The 26738-nt window shown below is 39.2% G+C and overlaps 1 protein-coding gene across 4 annotated transcripts; it reads left to right on the top strand.

The window, feature by feature from the left end:
* The first annotated feature begins 260 nt into the window (after nt 1–260).
* LOC133846269 (serine/threonine-protein phosphatase 6 regulatory ankyrin repeat subunit B) lies at nt 261–26738 on the top strand. Of its 4 annotated transcripts, none has more exons than XM_062281136.1 (17): nt 261–1869; nt 3787–3888; nt 9481–9582; nt 12426–12542; nt 13952–14044; nt 14964–15177; nt 15242–15537; nt 15593–15895; nt 16466–17893; nt 18403–18939; nt 19002–19208; nt 19275–19968; nt 23141–23364; nt 24664–24792; nt 25231–25339; nt 25698–25915; nt 26037–26738. In XM_062281136.1, exons 1-17 carry the CDS (start codon nt 1483–1485, stop codon nt 26040–26042), a joined length of 5166 nt encoding a protein of 1721 aa, XP_062137120.1. In that variant the 5' UTR covers nt 261–1482; the 3' UTR covers nt 26043–26738. The 4 variants fall into 4 exon arrangements, with proteins under 4 accessions (XP_062137120.1, XP_062137128.1, XP_062137135.1 ...); XM_062281144.1 differs by adding an exon at nt 20449–20535 and having other exon boundaries at nt 25698–26738; XM_062281151.1 differs by lacking the exon at nt 23141–23364 and adding exons at nt 20449–20535; nt 22382–22593 and having other exon boundaries at nt 25698–26738.

The raw sequence follows: 26738 nt of genomic DNA, 5'->3' as shown, positions 1-26738 counted from the left end.
AGTCTTCACCGTAACATATGCATATTTAATCTTAGTTTTAATCTTCGAGTTGGAAGAAATTGTAGAGAAATAAAGGAATTCTTTCAACTTTTCCAATAAAGTTTTTCACTACTAAACAACAAGATAAATGGGCTGAAGGAAAAGTATAGGAAATTTACTATAATTTACTTAATTATTATTATTCATAATTTAAAATGAATTCCTAAGGTACAGGTACAGGTAACCTTAGCATATCATGCCCTCAGGCTCATTTGCATTTAATAAAATATAATTTCAAAAAACCCAATTGAAATTCCCAGAAGAAAATTACTTTTTTTGCATAACTAAACCTTTTAGTAGGGTCAAAACTTTTTCCACATTGAAGGTCGTTTCGCATTAAATCCCAAACTTCTCTCATCTCCCACCGAGGAGTATGAGCTGCTGTAGTAATTGCAGTGAATTCCCAAATGGATTCCCAAAACTCAAACCCATCGCTCATCTCCTCAAACTTGACGAAAGTGTAGCGAATAATTTCGCGCCAAAAAACTGTGTCAGCCGCATTGCGAGCGAGGGAATCAACAATTGTAAACAAAACGTGACTTTCAACTCCGGTGAGAAGTTATTTTTGAGGTGCAGCCACTCTCTCTTCGAGCTCAGTGGCAGTTTCGTCATGTTGCCAAGGTGTTTGTGCTGCGAGTGCCTCAGCGAGTGGCAAGTGGCAAAAATATTTTGAACCTGCAAATCAGAAACTCGCTGAAGCTCGTGGCAAACGGTTGTTGTTCCCCTCTTTAAGCACTTGGAACTTGGCTTAGAGAATCAGAGAAACTATATATGGCCAGAGAAAAGTAAAGCAAAGGCACTTGCCGTTTAAGTGAGACGCACACGCAACCAAAACAATAAAAGAGGCTAAACATATAAAATTGTGTAGTAAAAGTGAAGAAAGCGGAGAAAAAAGCAGCAACAGCAACAGCAAAAGCAAAAGCCGAGTGAAGCAAAAAGGAATAATAATAGGAAGCGGATGTGTGCTGTTGTTGTTGTTGTTGTTCTGATTCTTGTTGCAGAGGAAACATACGAAACAAAAAAGTGGGGTAAAAAGTAACCAACAAACGTTTGTTGTTTTCTGACTTCGATTCTAGTGTTTCGTTTCGGTGTGTGTGTGTGTGTGTGTGTCTATGTGTGTTGCCAATGAAAATGCAAATTGTTGGTAACAAATATTGGTAAAATGCGGAGGCCAACAAATTATTGTGCAATGCGAGTGCAAAAGCAACAAAAATAACATATATGCAAAATAAATATACACAACATTAAACTATGCAGCCAATCAATACGAATACGAATAAAGACGATTCGTAAATCCAAAAATATATAAACAAAATACAATATAAACAAAAGTGCAGTTTGCAGTTTTACAAAATTTGTTGGTTGTGTAATGGGAATAGATATGGGAACAAACGGGATTAACTAAAACACAAAGGACGACGACGACCAGCATAGACCGCTAGCATGTCGCAGCCGAGAGGTGGACGCGGCGGTGGGCGTGGCGGAGGCGCTGGCGGCGCTGGTGTTGGCCGGAAGACGCCTTCCTCATTGACGGGGCCACCCGATGATTCGGCCACGGGCAGCGAACGCGCGACGCCAGCGAGCAAAGCCGACTCGGATCCCAAGGATGATAGCTCGAGTAATGGCGACAAAAAGGATACCGATAGCTTTCCGGCCCCGAAGCCACCAAGTGCGGGCGCCTCGATACGCGATACGGCCAACAAGGTGCTGGGATTGGCCATGAAGAGCGAATGGACGCCGATTGAAGCGGAGCTAAAGAAACTCGAGAAATATGTGGCGAATGTTGGCGAGGATGGCAATCATATACCACTGGCCGGAGTTCATGATATGGTGAGTGGTAAAGTGGTAAAGTACTTGCGAGTCGAGTACATACGACTCTGGGTTTTTTGTAAAATCAATTTTGGAGGCAAGTCCAAAGGCGAAAATAAATGTACGGCGACGTCGCCCTTATCAACGTCGCCTGGCGGCATTTTAGTTGTTGGTTGTTTACCAGCCAAAATAACGACACAGGATGAGACTAGTGTATGTGTGTGTGTGTGTGTGTGTGTGTGTGTTGGTTTACTGGTGTGTGTGTTATTTGATAGCACGGCCCAAATGTTTGGCTGCCAAGGCAATGGCAACAAAAAACGCGCCGTTCATTCTCTGTCTGCGTCCTGCCACAAGTTGCGCTGACTACCCCGAATAAACTCATAAAGCATCGAAATTGAAGCGCTTCGATTTCAATTTACCATAAAAAATATCCAAACGCAAAGTCGTTGACATAAAATTAACGTTGCAAGCAGCTCCCTCCCTTTCTCTCTCTCCCTTTCTCTATCTCTCTCACTCTTTTTGCCCACTTTGAATACTTTGAATGCTTCTTCTCTATTTCTACTTCGACTTCTCACTCCCCCCTTCTCCTCCTTCGACTGACAATAAAATGCAAGTAGGGGACAAACGAAAATATATTGAAATGGGAAAAAAGAGTAGGCAGGAAATCAAAGGAAAATGCCTAAAAGAAACGTAGACAAAGTGTAACGGAAAGGGTTCGCCTTATGAAATGCCATGCAAATTATTTCGCTGTGCGAAAGGCATCATTAACATAGAGCCTCTGCCAGTCGACAGGCTATTGATACCCTGTGGCTGCAATGCCACTGCAAATGAGGTAGTATATGCTACAATTATCATATTAACAAATGGCAAGAAATAGGATTTGAAAGAAAGATTCAAAAATTAGATAAATAAAATAGGAGTGTGATTTTGCTAAAAAAAATGAGGCAAAGACTTTATTACGAGCTAAACAAATTTTCAGAATTCTCTTATTAGATCATAGATATCTTATGAAGTATTCGACTGTTAAATGTATTCAGAATTTGTAAAAAAGTGAGATAAATTCTGACTTGAGCACTTGCAGAATTATATTTAATTTATTGCATATTACAAATATTTTTTTTTTTAAATTGTATTGCAAAATGATAGAATAGAATTTATTTATCAGAACAAACTCTTTCGGGTTTAAATGATTAATTGATTTATTTCAATGAATTCCCATTAATTCCCATTAATCTAGGGTATTTCTCTAGTCTATCAAAATTCTAACGTGCAATTCCTGGATTTAGTTCAACTCCAAATTTGTTGTTTATTTGAGTTTGCCAGACAGCTTATAGGTTCTTGTTCTTGATTTAGTTTTAATTATGAAAATTACGCAAAACTAAACAGCAAATGAAATGAGGTGAAAATGTAAGCCTATCAACGATGAAGAGCGGGAAAACTACTGAATCTGCGATTTGGATACTTTGTAAATATGTTTGTATATAATAATGATGATGACCAAGTTACTTGACCAACTAACAACAGCCTACAAGAACTTTATATGTTTTGGTAATACATTCAAATATTGGGCAAATGTTTAACATCTAATATAGACGGAACTTGAATGAATCATATTTAATATATTTAACATAGTTGTATTATATTCTAATGTAGAGATCGTAGTAAAACGATAATGTAAGGATGATCAATGGAATAGAAAATTCCTTAAGTATGTTGTAATTAGAAAAACGAAAATAGATTCTAGAATTTTAAAACGATTTTTCTGTTTAAATAATTTAAGAAATTATGCATAATAATTTTAAATACTAATTGCACATTCTTATTATAATACTCGTCTAATTTGCAATCTTCATATTATAATATAACAATTTATACCTTTCTAAATAACAAGCTTTATCTTATTAAAATTTATATTATATTTGACCATTTCTTTTGTAGAACACTGGCATGACGCCGCTGATGTATGCGACGAAGGACAATAAGACGGCGATAATGGATCGCATGATAGAGTTGGGTGCCGATGTTGGAGCACGAAATAATGTGAGTATCGAATGTCTGGGTATCGAGTATCAAGTGCTTTAAGCAGTTGAACTCGTCTTAAATTACCAACTCGGTATGAATACAAAGCAGCTCTCAGCTGAGTTTTGGGGGCTGAGAGCCGGCAGGAACAAAAGAAGCCGCTGGAATTGTGTCAAATCGATAAAAACCGCATAATTAAATCTTGCGCGGGGGCGTCATTGCATGGCGGAGAAGGTGAAGGGGAAAGGGCTGTATGCGGTGCGGTCCACGCACTTTCCGCACACACGGGACTTTCCAACGGCCAACAGAAACCAAGAAGCCATTTAAGGGCCGCTGTGGGTCAACTGAACAGAGCTTGGCCAACATTTTGGCCAGGTGCAGGGCAATTGTTACGATTTGCGGCGACACGCAAAGCCGCAAAAGGAATTTCCGTACTGGTAAACTCCACGTCGGTTATGGGAAAGGAACGAAGGGGGGAGGTGTTATTTGGTTTGGCCATATCACACATATTCTTTTGATTTTCTTACGCTATTTTTGCTGCCTACTTTGAGGCGCCAACGTAAATTGCAAAGTTATTTTTAGAGGGTAGCGAAGACAAGGCTGTTATAATGATAAGATATTGAGGCTAATCTAGTGTTGTAAAGCGAGGGCGGACTAACAGCCAATGCTTTCGAGTGTTGAGGTGCCGAAAAGGGTTATTGAAAGAAAAAAGAGAAATGGTTCACTATAGAACACAAGGTTAAATGAACTCAAAGAGAGGCAGCTGAAGGAATCTCATCGACAATGAATTCAATATTGCCATGTGCGTCAGTCAGTCTTCCTGTCTTCTAATTATAAATACTTCAATCTTTAGAATCTTTAAAGCATTGACTTTAAAAATAAACGAGCAAATGTTAATGTTTGGGAGTATTCACTTTGCTTATAAGCTGTAGATTTTAGGGCTAAAAATTGTAATTAACATATAAATAACTAACAAAGGCGTTGACCAGAAGAAATTAACAAATGAGAAAGGCGATAACTCAATTTTAATTCCAAATAATAAACTCACGAGCTATTCTATTTACAGACTATCTTTTCTGTTTTATTTTTAAATTCGATACTATGTTATTTAAATAGTATTTATAAAAATTAATTAAATAATATTTTTATTTATACTAGCTTCGAAATTAGTTTCGGAAATTCTTTGCGCGCTGACTGTTCCGTAATTTAGCATTTTTATAGATTAGAATATTTTATAACTGATCCCTTGGAAAACAAGTTTACTTTGAAAATTTATGTTCAAATTTATACACTGAATATTTCCTCTATTCGTCAAGGACTTCAAATGCCACAAGGCCAAATATGATAGCTTAGTTCGACTTCTAAAGGATTCCTTGAGAATTACCAAGATTCGACAATTCTGATTGTCCTTCACTTAATCTCAATTGAAATTGCTAAAGTGAGCAATTGTAGTGGAACATATGGTCAGCTAACACTCAGTTGGAAGTTGGTAGTTTGGCCTGTTGGCAATTGGCAATTGACTTTTCTTTTCTTTTGGTTAGCAGTTGGACATTGAGCATTATGTTCGCATGCCGCAATTACTTACAAGAATCAACCGCATTTCATTTCATTTTCGGACAACAAATACATAAACATGTGTTGAGCTTGAAGCGATAAAAATCCTTGACCTGATTACAAAATAATTGTTTGGCGAAACCAAAGTGAGAGAGAAACTCAAGAAACTAACCAAAAAAAAAGTTGGCGAAAGTCAACGAATTTAATTACCAAAACAAACATAGAAATTGTGATTTCTATTTCAGACTCACATAAAAAAATACATTGAAAAAATGCTGCCCAGTGAAAGGCGAAAGGTTAATTTGAAAGAACAAGTGTGAATGGAAGCTAAATTATGTCCAAAATAATGTTTGAGTCTCGCAACTAGTTTCGGATGTTGTTTGCCCTTTGATTATGCAGTAATTTAGCATTTTAATGACTTAGGATATCCTATAAGTTATCAGTTGGAATAGGAGTTGATTTTGAAGTTTAATAAGTGCATTTAGTATTATACAGATCATCTCTTACCGTATTACGCCTTATCTTAATTACCATACAACTAATTACTTTTGTGAAATGCACAAAAATGCCAAAAGGTCAGTCGCATAATGAGAGAAAGAACCATCAAAATAACTGCGAATCTTTGACATTTGCATTGGTTATTACACAAGAATTAAATCTATCGATTTGTCTATTTTTATGCACTCATTCATTCATTCATATTTGCTCATTTCCTACAGAGCAATAAAAAAATGGAGAGTGCGACTTTTGTTTGTACCTCAACTAAATACAGATTACATCTTAGTTTCTCTTATTTATGACCAACTAAATGGCAAGCACGTTACTTGAATTAGTTGTATTCCTGCGAATAATGCAAATATTATAAAGCTGCGTCATGTTTTTTTATGATTTCATCAAATTTGTCACTGAGGGCTTGGTCTAAAATATTATATTGTAATTGTATGCTATAATTGCACTTTTAATTAGCGTTGTATTTTTAAACTAATTAAATTAAAAGAACGTAAAAGAAAAAGAAAAACGTGAGAAACGTGATGAATTGAGTTTTGCATTATATCATTTGCTAGATGAGCTTATCTTGAAGTTATTCGCAATTAGCACGATACAATGAAATGATGTAATGATGTAATGAGTGTGTGTGTGTGTGTAATTAACATTGAGGAAGGGGCGTGGCCAACACATGTCAGTTGAAAGTATCTCGGGAGGCGTCACCAACTTCATTTGTTGCAACTTAAAAGCCAATTAATCAAGCCGCTGACTTTCAAATACAACGCCTCTTGACGGCTTTTTGGCGCTGACCTTTTGCGCCAAGACAAATGGCCAGCAAAAGGGAGGAGAAGAAGTGGCACATTCTTATGGGCCCGAAAATGGCGTCATTAATATGCAATTTTAATTAAAACAGACTTGAAGCACTCTGTACTTGGCGTTCATGGCACACGATGACAGCGTGAAATTCTTACATTAGCCATTAACTTGGCCAACAAAAACTCTGACTCAATTTGTCAAGCGGTGCGTGTTGCTTGCCACATTCTCTCTCACGCACAACATGTGGCAAGAGGGAAGTAGCAAGAGGCGAGACTCGAACTCTCCTCTTAACTTTTGCGACAAATTCATTTATTTAATTAATCGCCAAGTGCTAACATCAGCTTTTTAATAAATTTTACAATTTGTAGCGTTACTTCTGCAAGTGTCTGTTGCGTGTGTGTGATCGAGAGTGTGTGTGTGTCAGTCTACATATATGTGTGTGTGTGTGGGTCAAATGACTTCATCTTCAGTTTCAGAAATCGTAGCATACTTTGTTGCGCTCCACACAGCAAGCAAACTGTAACTGGGTCGACTTGGCCTATCACACACTCCTTGCTTAGCACTCTTCCCCCTCTTTATCTTGCCTCACCCCCGCTTTGCCCTGTTTCGCTTGCAGGTGCAAAAATGTGCTGGAAAATTTGCGCTTCCGTTTTTGTTTTGTTTCCGGTTTTTGCTTTCGTTGCGCCAAACCACACAACAACAAATACACACACACACACACACACTTGTATAGCTCAAAAGTATGCAAAACAGGCGCGTGAAATATTATCTGTCTAGCATTTTGTTTAGTGTACGTCGACTTTTGGCAGCTACTGTGTGTTGTTTGCCTTACTTTGCTTTGTTTTACGAGCACTTCGAACCGCAACAACCTGACCTGGCCAAAAAGCGTGGCAACGTCTTTCACCTGGACACATGTCAAAGCCAAAGCGAACTCAAGCCACGTCTTAAGTTAAGCTCCTTTTTTTTGTTGTTTTATTTTGCCAATTCAGACGCCCTGCGTTGCGTTCTATGCAAATCAGCGCAACCTGCAGCCCAAAAATAGCAAAAAAAAAAAAAGAAAACTCGACACAGCAAGTTGGCAACCGAAACAAAAACCGACAAAGCACGCCAAGAATTACGTATACTCTAGAGCATATGAAGGCAGTGAATAGATTGAGTAGTTTAGTTAATGATAACTAGATCTGATCTTTACTTGACAGACTTTTATAGCAGTTTAAACAGCTCTTGAAAGTATGCAACTGAAATGCTGGCAGCGAATTAAAAATAGTGCGAGGGAATTTGAGACATTTAAGAAGCTGAACTATATTAAACTGTTGCTTCAGAACACTAAAACTATCTATTAATAATAATAAAGTGCTTTTAATTCGACCTTTTAAGCTAATCTTATTTTAAAATATGATTTGCTTTTGCTAAATATAATTTAGAGTTTTTTGAACCCTTAAAGCTGATACATCAAATCTGCTGCAAGTCTATCTATAAATATTGGCAATAAGCTAATTATATATTATTTAGATACGACCTTTTAAGCTAGTCCTTTTGTGATTGATAAAGTTGTTATTAAATATAATTTTCTTTTGCTAAACATAATTTAGGTCAGGCTCTGATTAAAGAAGTTTTAATCTTCGAGAAATCTGCTTTTGAATATCATATAGAATACTAATTGCGTTGGTACTTACTTTATAGTATATTTTTAGTTAGTTTTGTAGTTTAAGATGTATTGATTACATTGATTAAACACTGAAAAGAAAAGAAACATTTATATTATTACAAAACTTAAACTTGCTTTAAATGTCTTAAATAATAGAGCCTTAAATAAGAGCTTTAGCTACAGTGACGCACCTCACATAATTGATAGGCAACTCTTCAAAATGGCTGCTCAAAATATATTTACATAATTTGGCCATATTATATAATACGAATGAACGTCAGAGAGATTATGTAACGAAGCCCATGACAATGCATTAATGCCCACACATATATTCACAATGAGGCACATAAAAAGTCCGACTCACTTCCGTTTCAAGGGGAGTCAACAAAAAAAAGAAAAAGAATAAGCCAAAAAAAATGAAGCTAAGAAAATAAAATGACCACGGGGCAAGTTATAAATTAGGTAAATCCGCCGTGGAAGTTCGGCCCATGCGGCGTATGTGTAACATATTTATTGCGTTATGGCTTATTACGAGTACATAAGGCGATAAATGGGAGTCGACAGAGCGCAGTGCTCCAATGCCCCCGATTTAGCATACACATAAAAAACACATATGTGGGGAGTTGAGCCAAGTGAGTCACTTGTCGCCAAAATGGTAATCAAAAATTTGGGGTACGTCGTTATCTGGGAACAGGGTTGAGTGTGGCTAGAAGACGGCTGATGCACTTCTTGCATGTGTGGCATGACTTTCGCCACGGACTGTAACTAACGACCATTAAGAAATGACCAGAAAAGCGAAAGTCCGTCGTCTGCATGCAAAGATTTCATGTGGCGTGAACCAAGCAAGCGTCAGCGTAATCAGCCGCACCTCTCGCTCGCTTTTTGACCTGGCCAAATGCCAAGTGCAGGCGTCAAGAGGAGCTAAAGGGGGGAAGTTGGGAAAGTTTGCTGAAGTATTGCGCGATGACTTTGACCCATTGAACATAGCTGGGTGGCTAGACTGACCTGTGCTGGTTTTTCCAGCGTTTAAATGAGTTACCTAAATTGATTTAAGCTTCTCCCCACCCGCTAAAAATCTCCTCTTCACTTCTCCACTCTTTTCATTGCAGGATAATTACAACGTGCTGCATATTGCGGCAATGTATTCGCGTGAGGATGTCGTCAAATTGTTGCTAACAAAACGCGGCGTTGATCCCTTCTCCACCGGCGGCGTAAGTATAATTCAAGTGTACATTAAGCTCCTCTTCTTTAAGTTGACATTACTGCTTATTATTCGACGGCACGACAAACGTTAAAGTCTGTTAATTACTACTGAAGTTTTTACTTTAAAGAAAGTATTCAAGAAATTCCAAAGTGACTCGAGAGATATTGAACATTGAAAAAAAATATAAATACTATTAATTATTACTAAGGCAACTTGTTATTTAGTAGGTATAATCTAGAGTTGGCTTTAAATATACTCAAAACACTTTCACTTTCTTATAGTAATTAACGAAAGAAACTTTCAGAAAAGTATAATAATCAGACTCTGATTTAAATTAGTAATAATTGAAATCTTTGTGCGGTATAAAGAGTTGAAAAAATTTATTCAGACAGCTGTGTATTTTTGTGCCCGATACATATGCAAAAAAGGTATGTAACAGGCAGAAGGAGGCATCTCCGACTCCAAAATTAATATGCATATATTCTTGATTAGCATCAACAACTGAGATGATGATGTGAATTTGGTAGAAGATATAATATACATGAAATACTTTTGCATGGCAAATTACGCAGACTGCAATGGAATCCTAGCTGCTTTGGGTGACAATCTGGTATATTTTTACCTCTATAGTATATTTCATATGTAGAACTTCATAAACTACTAAGTACATTTGGTATATTATAAGAAAAGTACCGCACTGTTTTGCTTTTATTTAAAATGGGTAACGGACATCTCACAATCGAGCACGCTCGACTGTAGCTTTCTTACTTGTTAAATTTAAAAATAGGTAAAATATATTTAAGATGTCAATAAGAAACAATACAAATTATTAAGATTCCATAATTTGACTTTGACTTCTCATTCTGCACACTTAAGAAGAGCTTTAAATTGTAAGCAGACAATATAATTCGTCATTAAACAACTTTAAAATCTTATTAAATTTCTTAGCTTTCCTTACCAATCTTCAAGATTTTCAAGTGTGCAATTTTAAAATCAATGCCTAGGCCTTGGAGTGCCGTCACTTGAGCTAATGGCGGGGGGCATTTTAAAGGCACTTTAAAGTCCATTAGACGCATTTTTGTGTGCAAAGGTCAGCGCTAAAGATGTGCCGCATGTTGCATGTGACTTTGGCACGTTAGAGGCTAAGGGACCAATTAGTAGCGACAAGGTTAAGACTGAAGCTCAGCTAATGTCGGTCCCTCAAGGGCTCTAATTAAAAAAAAAAATCAAAATGAAACACATAAGGAAAGCAATGCTAAGCAAATAGCAAATTTGCCTCTGGGGGCTGTGGCTGTCGCTCTAAGGTAAACAAACTGCGGTTACCAGGCACCCTCTAATTTTAATACCAAGTGTATGAGAAATGTGTGAAGAGCATATTACTTACAATGATGGAGCCGGAGATAGATAGAGTTGGAAATAGGTTACAGATGCAGCTGGAAATAAATGATAACGTCATGTCATTATTTGAGTTACGAAAATAAAGTAAAAAAGAAATATCAGAGAAGTTAAAATTGAAGAGCTAAGTAGTTGATATGAAAATGAGGATAAAGCAGATTGGGAAAACAATGAGATCATTCACTTTCAATATCAATTGCAAAATTGCAATTTGCAAAAATAGGAATGAACTAGTGTCAGGGAAATAAGACAGAAAATGAGATCATATGCAAGAAGTGACTTAAGAATTTAATGATATAAAATAGTAATAGTTAGTTGCTTGGAAAAATAGCAGAGTCACATATTTCAAACCACTTTAAAATGAAGTCAGCGAAATTAATCATTCTGAGCTCATCTACTTTCTGTAATTTCTTTAATTAATGAATGAACTTTCTGCTGAAACTTTTAATTACATTAACCAAACTCACTCCTTTTTAGTTTGTGCTTTTTTACAGGGTATTTGAGAGTCGTTTACCTCACTGCGTGTCACATATTTTTTTTGGCATTTTAATTTTTTTTGCCGCAATGTGAATGACGGGGCGTGGCAAGCGCCTCATAGCCGAAATTACTGATGTTTATCAGCAGCAGAGTGCTTAGAAAGAGAGAGATGGCCAATGAGTGCAAGCACGACAGAAGCACTAAACACACACCTACATTGAGAGAGAGAGAGAGACACCCACACACACCTACACACATATATACACTTAAATGCCAACACATGCAAAGGCAGATGTTAACTTTTGTTTTAGCAACAGCCAAGTTTGAAGTGGGCTGCCTCTGTGCCTTGTGTGCGTGGCGAACTCCGCACAACAACAACACCTAGGCACAACACCTACACTCTCACACCCCTTCACCACTGGCTGTGTAGGCCTGTCAGGTGCCAGAGAGCGCAGGCAGGAAGCACTGTTGCTGTCAATCTGTGAGCTGGAATGAAACAGTATGAAAATGACACGAAATGTGCTTATAAGCGAAAAAACCAAGCGTTCTTCTATTCAGTTGCAATTTGGATTTTGAAGTGAATAGTTTTTGGGTGTCAACTAAGCACACACACACACACAGACAGACACATTCAAACACACACAGCTCATAAAAATCGCATTAAAAGCGGCAAGTGCGTGCCAGCCACACAGTGATCATCATAATTATTGTGACTCCACCTCGAAAAAGTTACATGCTCAAAACAATTAAATTCACAAGCCTGACTTTGCTTAGTTAATATTAAAAAATAAGGCATATCTTTCTCTCTTTCTGTTAAAATAATTAAATTCATAACTCACTCTCTTTTTATTATTATTTTTAATTACATTCATATCTCTCACTCTCTCTCTCTTTTGTTGCTTATTACATTAATGAATTTTCTCGCTCTCTTTTAATATTTAAATGAATTTCATGTCTCTCTCTTGGGCTTCTTTGCAGTCGCGTTCACAAACTGCGGTTCATTTGGTGTCCAGTCGTCAAACGGGCACTGCAACAAATATCCTGCGAGCTCTCCTAGCGGCTGCTGGCAAGGATATACGCTTAAAGGCAGACGGCGTAAGTACAACTTCCACATATGAATAACGATTTAAATACTTGAGTGAATGCATGTGTGTTGAAGGAGCAGCCACAAGTGTTGCTCTATCTGCGAGTGCTGGTAAATGGCCAAGTTATGAGTCGCTGGCAGTCGACATTATGCTGAAGTACACTCAACGCTGGTGCCAGGCGGTGCCAAGGTAAACAAAAGTTAAATAAAAAAAAAACACACAACAAGAGCAGCAGCAGAAGCAAAGCAAATAAGGAAGCAACTAAACAACAATTGTGAAAAATCGATATGCAAAAGCCCGAAAAAGAAGCAAAATGCATTCGAAAATATATAAAAATACAACTTGCCAAGTCGCAAAAGTGGGGAAAGTCAGGAAAGTGAGGAAAGTCGGAAAACGAAAGAGCCCCGAAAATAATGTCAGAGCTGTTGTCTGATTAACTTGCATTGAAGCTCCCAAAAAGAATCAGACAAAATGCGGAACTATTTGTCGCATCACGTGCTCCCCGCTTCCCCTTACCATCCACTCTGCTTTTGCTGCTTTCTCTGTGTGCTCTGATATTTCCGCAACGCACGCGAACCGCGGCGAGTGCATAAATTTCTTCCTCCTCTGAGTACTGAGTGTGATTCGAAGGGTGGGGAGGGGATAGAAATGCTATCTCCATTGGGGGGGAGTCGATTGATTGTCTAGACAAAAAAGACTTGGCGATATTCGGTAAACGGCAAACTTGATTTAAATCAATTAGATGGCAACTCGCAAGCACACACACACACACAGTCAATCACCCAAACACACACACCCACATACACACACACACACAGACGTACAGCTAATGGCACTGTCAGACAAAATTAGCCGAATAAAGTATTTAGCTATCATCTTCTATTGGCATTTCAACTGCCGATTTGCCCGTTTTCCCATTTCCTATTTCCATATCCATTTCGATTTCGATACAACAACAACGATGACAATGGCACGCACTCTAGAAGCACTCTGTCTACTCGCTGCCAGAGGGCGCTCAACTCGTTGCCAACAACAAACACATAATAATCCAGCTCCGAAAAAAAGGGGGTCACAAGTTGCTCTACAACTTGATTTACTTTGCCAGCTGAGCAAAGACAGCACAGCACAATGCAGACAATGGCAAAGTCAAAGTGGAGAGGGGGTGTGGAGAAAACGAGGAAGAGATGGAGGAGGGTGCGCTTTTCATGCGCCTTTGGCAGTTCAAAGTTCGCGCGAAAAAGTTGCGAACTTGGCTAAAAATAGCAAACATGCAGCCCGTTAACACTTGAGGCATGAATTGGCTAATTGGTTATTTATGTTTATGTGTGTGAATGTGAGTGAGTGAGTGTGTGTGTGTGAGTAATTATGCTAACTAAAGGCAATTAACATTATCGCTCTATCTCTATCTCTCACTTGTAGCGTGGCAAAATCCCATTGCTGCTGTCTGTCGAGTCGGGCAATCAGTCGATGTGCAGAGAGCTGCTGGCTGCACAAACGGCGGACCAACTAAAGGTAAGTCTCTAACACAATTAAGTTCATTCTACTACTATATTTAAAAACTCACAACTCACATATGAACAGTATTCAATCAGATATGAGGGTGACTCTTAGAGAGAGCGGTGATGGCGAGAACATTGTGGAAGAGGTAAAGACCAAACCCCTAAAATCAAAACAAATCTTACGCAAAATACCAAAACATCATTCAAACTGATGTGTTACTCTAGTTTTTTCTCTCTAACTCACTTTCTTACTAAACTTATCTTAAGCTATACTTCATTTTACAAAAATACAAACTCGCATTTTGCATAGATTGATTTCGACTGTCAATCAAATGTGTCAGGTATTATTCAAAGGCCACAAATCAAAATGCAAATTGCAATAAATCAAGAAATATTTATCAGAAGTACAGCGTATGCAAATGTCACCTCACGTTGATACGCAGCCAACTTAACAAGCGAAGTGCGGCAACAGCGTCAACGACGGCGTGAAAAGTGCAACAATGCAAATGCGCTGTGACTTTCGCAAAAGTTTTTGCAAGCGGGTTGGGGAATGAAAGAACAGCGATAGAGTCAAGAGCAGAGTGCGTGTTGATCAAATTAACCGAAAGGGGTTAAAGTTACAGTTACAGTTAAAGTTAAAGTTCGAGTGAGTTGACTTTGGCCAACAGCGCTTGGCACGCAATCAGCTCTCCCAAAACTGAGCCGGCTTTATAAAGTGGGTCAAATGTGTTTGCGAAAACGCAGCCACAAATTGAATTGCTAAGGGGAGCAGGAACGGGGGGTGAAAAAAGAAGTAGTGTCAAGACTTAACCTTGCTATAAAACTTACTTACAAAACTAGCGCACATTGACCAGCACAATCTGACACATTTGAAAATGCAATGTGAAACTTATGCTCCACACCTTGTTCTAATTCCCGATGTTCGTGGCCAGGCAACGACGGCCAATGGAGACACGGCCTTGCATTTGGCCGCCAGACGGCGAGATGTGGACATGGTGCGCATACTCGTCGACTACGGCACCAATGTGGACACCCAGAACGGCGAAGGGCAGACGCCGTTGCACATTGCCGCCGCCGAGGGCGATGAGGCGCTGCTTAAGTATTTTTATGGTGTGCGCGCCTCGGCCTCCATAGCGGACAATCAAGGTAAGTCACTAGTCAACCCAACCAATTAAGCACTTTAGGAACTAAACTTATCTCAACTTCTTAGATCGCACTCCCATGCATTTGGCTGCGGAGAATGGACATGCCCATGTTATTGAGATACTGGCGGACAAATTCAAGGCGAGCATCTTCGAGCGCACCAAGGATGGCAGCACACTGATGCACATTGCATCACTCAATGGCCATGCTGAGTGCGCCACGATGCTCTTCAAGAAGGGCGTTTATCTCCATATGCCCAACAAGGATGGCGCTCGCAGCATACACACTGCCGCCGCATACGGTCACACTGGCATCATAAACACGCTGCTGCAAAAGGGCGAGAAAGTGGATGTGACCACAAACGTAAACAGACCATTTAATCAAATTGACATATATTAAACTGTTTCACTCGTTTTAGGACAACTTTACGGCTCTGCATATTGCTGTGGAGTCAGCGAAGCCAGCTGTGGTCGAAACGCTGCTTGGATTTGGCGCCGATGTTCATGTGCGCGGTGGCAAGTTGCGCGAGACGCCGCTGCACATTGCTGCCCGTGTCAAGGATGGTGATCGTTGCGCCCTCATGCTGCTTAAGTCGGGTGCTAGTCCGAATCTTACTACCGATGACTGCCTCACGCCGGTGCATGTGGCAGCACGTCACGGCAACCTGGCGACGATGATGCAACTGCTCGAGGATGGCGGCGATCCGCTCTACAAGTCGAATGTGAGTGCAGCTGATCGGTTTATATGATCGGTAGTAGCAGAAAGTGTCTTTAAAGCAACTACTGCAACAGTTGTAGGTTGGGCTTCGAATCCTAAACAGTCAACATTCATACAATATTCTAGTCAAGTTTAAGGTCCACCATTATCTAATCGAATTGAAGTTTATAAAACCCATTCAAAATCTTCTTATTATATCAAATATACAAAATTTTAATTCAGTTTAGGTCCTGACTTTTTTTAGTATAACTTTCAAGTTTAATTATTGACATTATTAAGAAAGTATTTTTCATTAGGTATACTAAAATAATGAACCATTTTTTGTGACTTGCGGCAAATAATAGAAATTTTGTCAATTTCTAGTACCAGTATCAACTGCTATCATCTAGAAGAGCATTGTCGACAAATTCGTAAGCTGTAGCACTTGTAGTACACGAGATGTAGATGCTTAAACAGAAGGACAGACAGAAAGACATCTATGCTGGTTTTTCACCACCCTTATCTGCTACTACCGACATATTCTTTATATAATGGTTTATCCCTGAATTAATAATCTGTTAAATTTCGCTTGCAGACTGGCGAGACGCCGCTGCACATGGCGTGCAGATCTTGCCACCCGGAGATTGTGCGTCATCTCATCGAGACGGTGAAGGAGAAGCACGGCCAGGAGAAGGCCACCACGTACATCAACTCTGTGAACGATGATGGCGCCACGGCGCTGCATTACACTTGCCAAATTACCAAGGAGGAGGTGAAAATACCCGAATCCGATAAGCAAATCGTGCGCATGCTGCTTGAGAATGGCGCCGATGTGACGCTGCAGACGAAGAACGCATTGGAGACGGCGTTTCACTATTGCGCCGTCGCCGGCAATAACGATGTGCTGATGGAGATGATATCGCACATGAATCCCACGGACATACAGAAGGCAATGAATCGTCAATCATCGGTGGGCTGGACACCGCTGTTGATTGCCTGTCATCGGGGTCACATGGAGCTGGTCAACAATCTGTTAGCGAATCATGCCAGGGTCGATGTCTTCGACACCGAGGGCAGATCCGCATTGCATTTGGCTGCGGAGCGCGGTTATTTGCATGTCTGTGATGCGCTGCTAACGAACAAAGCGTTCATCAATTCCAAGTCCCGTGTGGGACGCACCGCACTCCATTTGGCGGCCATGAACGGATTCACGCATCTGGTGAAGTTTCTCATCAAGGATCACAATGCAGTGATCGATATCCTGACGCTGCGCAAACAGACGCCGCTGCATTTGGCGGCGGCCAGCGGGCAGATGGAAGTATGCCAGCTGCTGCTGGAGCTGGGCGCCAATATAGATGCGACGGATGATTTGGGCCAGAAGCCTATCCATGTCGCTGCCCAGAACAACTACTCTGAAGTGGCCAAATTGTTTCTACAGCAGCATCCATCGCTGGTGAATGCGACCAGCAAGGATGGCAACACTTGTGCCCATATTGCTGCCATGCAGGGATCCGTCAAGGTGATCGAGGAGCTCATGAAGTTCGATCGATCCGGCGTGATATCGGCTAGAAATAAACTGACCGATGCCACGCCCCTACAACTGGCAGCCGAGGGCGGACATGCCGATGTTGTCAAGGCTCTCGTACGCGCCGGCGCCTCCTGCACCGAGGAGAACAAGGCGGGCTTCACAGCCGTCCATTTGGCTGCCCAAAATGGACACGGTCAGGTGTTGGATGTGCTCAAGAGCACAAACTCGCTGCGCATCAATAGCAAGAAACTGGGATTAACGCCGCTTCACGTGGCCGCCTACTACGGACAGGCGGACACTGTGCGAGAGCTGCTTACGAGCGTGCCGGCAACGGTCAAGTCAGAGACGCCCACGGGGCAGAGTCTGTTCGGTGAGCTGGGCACTGAGTCGGGCATGACGCCGCTGCATTTGGCCGCCTTCTCCGGCAACGAGAATGTGGTGCGCTTGCTCCTCAATTCGGCAGGTGTGCAAGTCGATGCAGCTACCGTGGAGAACGTAAGCTATAATCTCTTTTTCTACATCTTATTGACACTACAATTGAACCCCAATATATATATATATATAAATATCCTATTTGATATTCCGGGTAACAAATTAAACACTTCAGAATCACCTTAATCATATCTGAATTTCCCTAACTTCTTTTCATCCTATTCCTATCATTTATCTTGAACTACAGTTAAATCCTTGTTTTGTTTAAATCTTTTTCAAATGAAATTATTCATCTAGTATTACAATTTTAGAATTCCTTCATCTTGTTTCCTTCCAACTTGTTTTCTCAATCTTTAGTTGAAGTAATAAATCTATAAAGTTTTAAGTAAAGGGAACTTTACCTTCCCTTAGGATTGTCTTAAATAAATGAATATTTGGCAATAATACTCACATTATTTAATTGTCTCCGATTTCCTTGGTATTCGTAAAACAATCCCTTACTTTCCTCCCATTCAACTTCTCATTTTCTTGACTTTACTTGGTCCATTTCTAATAACTCTTCTCTTTGTCAGGGTTACAATCCGCTCCATTTGGCTTGCTTCGGTGGACACATGTCAGTGGTTGGTTTGCTTCTGAGTCGGTCGGCGGAACTCCTGCAATCCACGGATCGCAATGGTCGCACCGGACTGCATATCGCAGCGATGCACGGCCATTTCCAGATGGTGGAGATACTGCTCGGCCAGGGCGCTGAGATAAATGCAACCGATCGCAACGGTTGGACGCCACTGCATTGTGCTGCCAAAGCCGGCCACTTGGATGTGGTTAAGCTGCTGTGCGAGGCAGGCGCCTCACCGAAATCCGAGACGAATTATGGCTGTGCGGCCATTTGGTTTGCCGCCTCCGAGGGTCACAACGAGGTGCTGCGGTATCTGATGAACAAGGAACACGATACGTACGGTTTGATGGAGGACAAACGTTTCGTTTACAATCTGATGGTCGTCTCCAAGAATCACAATAACAAGCCGATACAGGAGTTTGTGCTGGTCTCCCCAGCGCCAGTGGATACAGCTGCCAAATTGTCCAACATTTACATAACCCTCTCGACAAAGGTGCGTTTTCTAATCAGAATGAACTTGCTCACATTCTCGGTTATCACTTTTTGCTTCTGCAGGAGAAGGAACGCGCCAAGGATTTGGTGGCAGCTGGCAAACAATGTGAGGCAATGGCCACAGAGCTCTTGGCTCTGGCAGCTGGCTCCGATTCGGCGGGAAAGATTCTGCAGGCGACCGATAAACGAAATGTGGAATTTCTCGATGTGCTGATCGAGAACGAGCAGAAGGAAGTCATTGCACATACAGTAGTTCAACGATACTTGCAAGTCAGTTAATTAATACTTTTGCCATCTTCTATGTGCTGAACTAATCGCTTTGTACTTCCACTTTAGGAACTGTGGCACGGCTCACTGACGTGGGCATCGTGGAAGATCATGTTGCTGCTGGTTGCGTTTATCGTTTGTCCGCCTGTATGGATTGGCTTCACATTCCCGATGGGCCACAAGTTCAACAAGGTGCCCATCATCAAGTTCATGTCCTACCTCACCTCGCACATTTACCTCATGACCCATCTGAGCATCGTCGGCATTACGCCCATCTATCCGGTGCTGCGTCTCAGCCTGGTCCCCTACTGGTACGAAATAGGTCTGCTCATTTGGTTGAGCGGTCTACTTTTGTTCGAGTTGACGAATCCATCCGACAAATCGGGTCTGGGATCGATCAAGGTGCTCGTCCTCCTGCTGGGCATGGCCGGTGTCGGCGTTCATGTCGTCGCCTTTCTATTCGTCTCCAAGGAATATTATCCCACACTCGTCTATTGTCGCAATCAATGCTTCGCCTTGGCCTTTCTCTTGGCCTGTGTGCAGATCCTGGACTTTTTGTCGTTCCATCATCTGTTTGGCCCCTGGGCCATCATCATTGGTGATCTGCTGAAGGATCTGGCACGGTTTCTGGCCGTGCTCGCCATCTTCGTGTTTGGCTTCTCCATGCACATTGTGGCATTGAATCAATCGTTTAACAACCTAACGCCCGAAGAAATACGCGGCTTTGAGAAGAAGAATCGAAATAAAGGCTACTTTAGTGACGGTAAGTCCGAACGTTTGCTTTGCTTATATGGTACAATTTCATTTATTAAACTCTTGAGTTGAATTTGTTTTCGAGTTTGATTTGAATTACGTTTTTTCGTTGATTTTTTGGAATGTTTTCGCAACATCCTCGTTTTTAATGTGTCTTGATAAGTATCTGTATTCTGCCTTGAATGAAACTACTACTCAATGTGCTCAATGTTCCACCTATCAAAATACAAAAAAAAAAAAAAAAAAAAAACAACTACAACCACAACCACAATACAACAACAATTGCATGCTGTACAACAACAAAATAAATAACCAAAAACAAAATACTGAACCCAACCTCAAAACCCTCTCTCTTTGATGTCGTCATGTGCTATTGATCCAACCTGTATTCCCAAGCTAAAACCCCCAACTAAATAAATCAGATTTGCAATACTAATATTACAATTCTCCCCTTTCCCCGCCCCGCCCCGCCAATAAACTGTTGCTTCAGATGATATGCCCACCCCACGTCCCCCGCCCGTGGAGAGTTATATTGATAGTCGCTCTAGCGAATTTCGCCGCAAACACAAAGATGATCGTAAGTCTTGTAACGTAACGTAATGCAACGTAACGCAACGCTTCCTTCCTTCGTTCAGCCTTTTTGCATGGGCTCTTCCTCACTCTACTTACATATATACTAATATAACAATATATGTGTATATATACCGATATAATCTGCAGGTCGAACCGACCGAACTGTTCCTTGCCTTCAATGTTGTGTGTAACAAGTTTTTTTTATTGTCATTATCTTATTTTCCAGTCCTATGGAAAAAGCAAATGCAACAACAAATTCTACACATACTCGAACAACTACAATTAACAACTAACTCTACAAACAACTGTTACTACTACTCGTACAACTACAACAACAACAAACAACAACTACAACAATTCGTACTAACAACAACAATACCTAACGTTAGCCTTGTTCTTCCTTAAGTTCCTTTCGTTTCGAGGCATGTTTTTTATCTTGGTCTTGGCCAGTGGATACGTTCTATGTTTTGTGCATTCTTGATGTTGTGGATCAATGTTAATCAATCTAGGTATCATATGCTACATTACTCAATATTATTTTGTATTATCAACAATCGTTTACGAAATATTCATTTATTATTTACTTTAAACACTTTTTGCATGAAATCTTTTCTTTAATATTAAATTATTATTGTTATCAAATCTGCTGTGTTTGTAAAAAGAAGACTATTAACTTGAGGCTTGAGATTATTTCATTTTAAACATAATGTTTCTATACATTCCCTTGATTAAAAATGGATAATAGATAAATTTAATTTTTATATTGTAAAAATTTTCTAAACAAATGAGTGTTATCAAATAATAGGTCAGAAAATATAAAAATTAACCTTTTACAATTGTATAACAAAATAATAACATTATTTATTAAAAATTAGAAAGATCATAGACCAAATTTTCCAGGCAAATGAGTGTTAAAAAATAAAAATAAAAAATTGACATTTAAAATTTTATAAAATTAATAATATTTGTTCTCTATCTATGTTTTAATCGTATGGAGATTCAATAATTGTTAAATGGAATCTTTATTTTTGAAGGAATTATTTATTAGGAAAGGAATAAGAAATTAGCGATTTCTTCTGATTATCCCAATTCAATAAGTTCTTCTTACATTTTACATTTTATAATTTCTATAATTTTAAATTTTGTTCACACTTTTTATTTGTCATGCGCAAAGATAAAAAGAAAATGTAAACTAACCAAATCAAATTCAATTCAATTCAATGCATGTTGATGTTCTGCAAGTCGCAAGCAAATTCTAAAAATTATCACTCCAAATATATCAAATTATATCAAATGTATATCCAATCAGTATATGTGTATACTCGATAAATCAGTAAGTCATGTTCGCCTGAAGCTTTAAGCTTGTGCCGACGCTTGCTGCCCTTCCACCCACCTTTCCCACTAATCTTCAAAAATGCTGCACAAAACGGCGAAACGAATCATTTGATGATAAACTCGCCATTAAAAGATCGAATCGATAATTCAATATGTGTGTTTTGGCCGATGACTCTACATTTATATTAACATGTGATCAAAAATTGTCTTAAAATGTTGCTCTCGTTGCTGTTGCTGTTCGCTATTGCTTTTGACGTATCGTACACCCTGCCCCCCATTTTGCACACACGCCTGTGCCATAACTAAACTTAACAATATTCAATTGCAAAAATATTCAATATATATATATGTATATTCCAAGCAAGCAAATTAATAAGCTCCCTCACCAAACCAAACCAAAAAAAAAAAGTTAGTCTTGATGTGCGTGTTTGTTATGATATTTGATCTTCGTATAACTATCGAATAATCGAATCAATTGTGATGACGAATCGATAAACGAATCGTCGTCATGTTAGGACCCATGACACCATTTCTGGCTTTCGAGCGTCTGTTCTTCGCCGTTTTCGGACAAACGACCACCGTGGACATCAATCCCATGCGACATCTGCGTCCCGAGTGGACCGAGGTCCTGTTCAAATTTGTCTTTGGCATCTATTTGTTAGTGTCTGTGGTTGTGCTCATTAACCTGCTAATTGCCATGATGTCGGATACTTATCAACGCATTCAGGTTTGTATTGACAATCATCACTAATTACACACTCTCCTCCCCCTCTCTCTCTCTCTCTTTCTCTCTCTCTCCCTCTCTCTCTATATATATATATTAATATCATACTACAATACTATACTATATATGTAAATTTTTGTGTTGAACTTAATTTGAAACTGAAATCGCTTTTGATAACAACCCCGTTGACTGTTTTGACAAAATTGAAACGCAATTGGCCCACGTTTTTGGTTTTATTTTACGGTTGGTCGATTTCGTCTAATCAAACCAATGATTGGGCGATTTGGCCAACCGCATGTCAAATGGGCGTACGTTATCTTTTTATTTTCCCTATTCGCTGTCTCTGCGTATGTGCGTGTGTGTATGCGTGTGTGTGTGTGCTGTGCTCGTATATAATCATTTGTGTTGTGGGGGTTGATATCTGGACTCGTGTTTTCTATATATATATATATATGTACGATATTCGGTCTATTGGGTGCCACGGAAAAAACAACAACAAAAATAACCGGCTAAAAAAACAAATACGAAAACGGGGAAAAAAACGACACAGTGCGCATGCATCCAATAAACTCGTTCGAGTTACTCTTCTTCGCCGTGTTTGGCCAGACGACGACGGAGCAAACTCAAGTTGACCGAATCAAAAATGAAGTCTCTCAGCCTTATTGGGTTGAGTATCTGTTCAAAATTGTGTTTGGCATTTACATGTTGGTCTCGGTGGTTGTACTCATTAACCTGCTAATTGCTATGATGTCAGACACCTATCAAAGAATTCAGGTAGTATTACTAATGGCGCTTCTAATCAAAAAAATCCATTTTATTCAACTCTTTTTGAATGCTCGAAATCAAGTATTTTTAACTCTAATATACAATATTCAACATTTTTATAAATATCTATCTATTAAATGTTAACTAAGTTATGTCTTATTTATAATGATACTTTTAACAATTAATCCTCAAGTCTTTTTTCCAGATAAACAACTCATATATATTTAGTCTATAAGTTTGTAGAATTATGATAGCAGTTGATAAGTAAAGATAAAACTATATATACAACAACAAAAAAAAACTATAATATTGAGTAGACAAGTTCAAAGAAATTCAAAGAACAAAACAGTAAAACATCAGAAGCAATGTGAAAATTTGATGAAATTAACAACCGAAACCATATAGGTGAATTAGTATTGAAATTTGATACAAGTTGATACACACAGAACGTTCTCTACAGATATCAGTCCTCAAGATCACACTCACACTTACACCCCTAACATAATATTATCGTTTTAGCCAAAGTGTATACTGAATGGCATATTATGTAGATCCATCAACTGCCCAGACTTGCAGCTTCCAGGTTTTTTCAAGAAAACACAAAACAAAAAAAACTACAAACAAAATACAAAACATTACAAAAATAATCAAAATTGTAGCTGCATCTGTGAGATACACTTTCGCCCCAAAGTGTATCTTGCAGATTGAATCACTTGCTTCTAGATTGTTAGATACAATTAGTGTGTGCTCTAGCTTTAGATGATCATACAATATACAATATACAATATATATTATATATACTTTATAGCGAAAAGTGCGTAGCTTTTGTGCCCAGTGTTGAGCAATATTTAATCAAAAAACTGCTAGCCAATTGCCCAGTGTTGGCAAATTGCATGCTTTACAAATTACTGCTGCATGTTTCTGTGTCTATGTTTAAGTCTCCTACTCTTACTATCTATCGTATCTCTGAAATATACCAATAAATGCGAATGGTTTTGTCTAGCAATTTCTCCAGCGAATTTGATCGATAATGGATTAGAAATTCCTATGCAAAACAAACGCGTACATTTGTGTATTTCCTTTATTCTTTGTTGCAGCGTGCTTAAGTTAAAATTAAAATTAAATTGTAAATTGTAAACTGCTTAATGAAATAACCAAAAAAACTACAACAACAAAAAGAAACTCATGAAACTCATTTGTGTAATTGTTGTTCTCGTTCTATCCTATGTCATGTCTCATCCATATCATCATCAACTTACAAAAAATAATAATCAATCGCAATGCTATGCAAAACCTATGAAATACTAGGCGCAATCCGACATCGAATGGAAATTTGGCTTATCCAAGCTTATACGCAATATGCATCGCACCACAACAGCGCCATCGCCGCTTAATTTAGTTACCACCTGGTTTATGTGGATCGTCGAGAAGGTCAAGGTAACCCCGCAAATCATTGAAATGAAACCTCCTAGCTCTATTAGTAATTATGGAATCAGAACTCTAGTAGTTGCTGACCTTTTCTGCAAACCATTTAAAGCAATTTGGCAACAACCGCAAATGGAAAAGAAAATGACAAAAGCAAAAATGAAATGAACACTATTTTGATTTACAACGTCTTGTCCAATGAATGCTTTAAGTGTGTTGCCTTTGATTTAGCACCAATGCACTCAAAACAAGTATACGCACTGTGTAACACTGTATTTTCGTAAATATTTTTGTTGTAGCTATTGTTGTTGTTGATGCTTTCAATGTTTAATCGCTCGTATTCCGTATTGTGTCTCTTGTCTGTCTTAAATATATGTACTGTACTGTGTTGATTGTCAATGTGTGTCCTGTCTCTAATGAAACGCCTTGAATAACTTACACACGCCACAGGCACGCATGAAGAAAAAGAAGCGTCCAAGTCTGGTACAGATGATGGGAATACGTCAGGCCAGTCCACGCACCAAAGCCGGCGCCAAATGGCTATCGAAGATCAAGAAAGGTGAGCAATGTATGTATCGCATCGCTACGCGTAAGTTCCTCCCCCCTTACTCGAATCCCCCTTCGACCAATTGCACAAATACGTTACCAAGGAAGATTGGTGAAGAGTGCAAGAGTTTTTGGTGCTACAAGCGATCGTAAATATGTCAACTATCTACAATCTATGCTATCTCAACTATTATATCTCAACTTTACTACTACTCTACTCTACTGTATCTCTCTCTATTTCTCTCTCAACTTATTGGCGCGCTCTAGCTCAAAATTTCTTTCTCAACTTCCAACTTTCATGGCCTTTCTCTTCACTCTCCACTGCATTGTTCCTATGCTTTACTAACGCTTCTTTACTTTCAATCTCTCAGACTCGGTGGCCCTATCGCAGGTGCATCTATCGCCTTTAGGCTCACAGGCCAGCTTCTCGGCGGCAAATCAGAATCGGATCGAGAATGTCGCCGATTGGGAGGCAATTGCCAAGAAGTATCGCGCTCTGGTTGGAGACGAGGAGGGTGGCTCTCTCAAGGATTCGGATGCGGAGAGTGGCTCGCAAGAGGGCAGCGGTGGAGCACAGGCTCCGGCACAGGTGGGAAGAGCGGCCATGAAGGGCAATTTAGAACAACTTTTTGATAATTAGAGATTGTTTTAAGAATTCGCTTTTTTGCATATTCGCTTGTACTTTTTACTAAACGTGTTTCGATTTGCAGGTCTAAAAGAAATGCTTCAAGATCATCCCTCTCTGCTACCACTTCCTCTACTCTTCTACTCTATCTCAACTTCTCCCCTCTCAAAACTCTTCCTCCAAAAACAAAAAAAAAAAAAAAACCATCTAACTCTCCCATCTCGACTGTCTTGCCTCTTCTGTACTTAAGCTCTACTACTTCTAAGTAACTTAAGTAACTGTAACTCTAAGCTGCACTCTTGGGAATCTAAACTAAGTTTCACTTTAATCTTAACTAATTTAGCTAGAATATTGAAATTGTTTTTAATAATTAATTAAGCCTAAGCTTTATGATTTCAATTTTATGACAAAATATTTGTATTTAGTTAATCAACAAACAATTTTTGATATGAAGTTCGATCCAAAAACAACAAAAAGACAACAACAACACAACGAGTTTTCCATAAATACTTAATGAATTATTTGAAATAAGAACGTTTTTTAAAGTCCTTGTTGGACACACTGCAAAGTCATCCAAAAATTTGCCTAATCTTTTGACAAGAGCTCGCCTAGCATTTTAATATTTTATTATTAAGCGATTTTTCATAATATATAATATGATGTTGATGATAATGTTAGCATTATTTGTACTCGTACTTGGTAGCTAGTAAGTTTTTAATATTAGCTTTCACTTTAACAAATTTATTCAAATAAGCTTTTGGTGTGTATGAAGAATTTATTCATTTTT

The sequence above is a fragment of the Drosophila sulfurigaster genome, chromosome 2L (assembly GCF_023558435.1).
Source record: "Drosophila sulfurigaster albostrigata strain 15112-1811.04 chromosome 2L, ASM2355843v2, whole genome shotgun sequence".
Classification (NCBI taxonomy): domain Eukaryota; kingdom Metazoa; phylum Arthropoda; class Insecta; order Diptera; family Drosophilidae; genus Drosophila; species Drosophila sulfurigaster.
Note: the sequence above shows the minus strand (reverse complement) of the source record. Positions and strands in the feature narration are given on the sequence as shown.

What these genes read in the sequence shown, in the direction of transcription:
- LOC133846269 (XM_062281144.1), top strand. Translation starts at nt 1,483, where the DNA reads ATGTCGCAGCCGAGAGGTGGACGCGGCGGTGGGCGTGGCGGAGGCGCT. An exon ending in AAACGGCGGACCAACTAAAG is followed by an intron (nt 14,045 to 14,963) that starts GTAAGTCTCTAA and finishes GTTCGTGGCCAG; the next exon opens with GCAACGACGGCCAATGGAGA. An exon ending in AAGTGGATGTGACCACAAAC is followed by an intron (nt 15,538 to 15,592) that starts GTAAACAGACCA and finishes CACTCGTTTTAG; the next exon opens with GACAACTTTACGGCTCTGCA.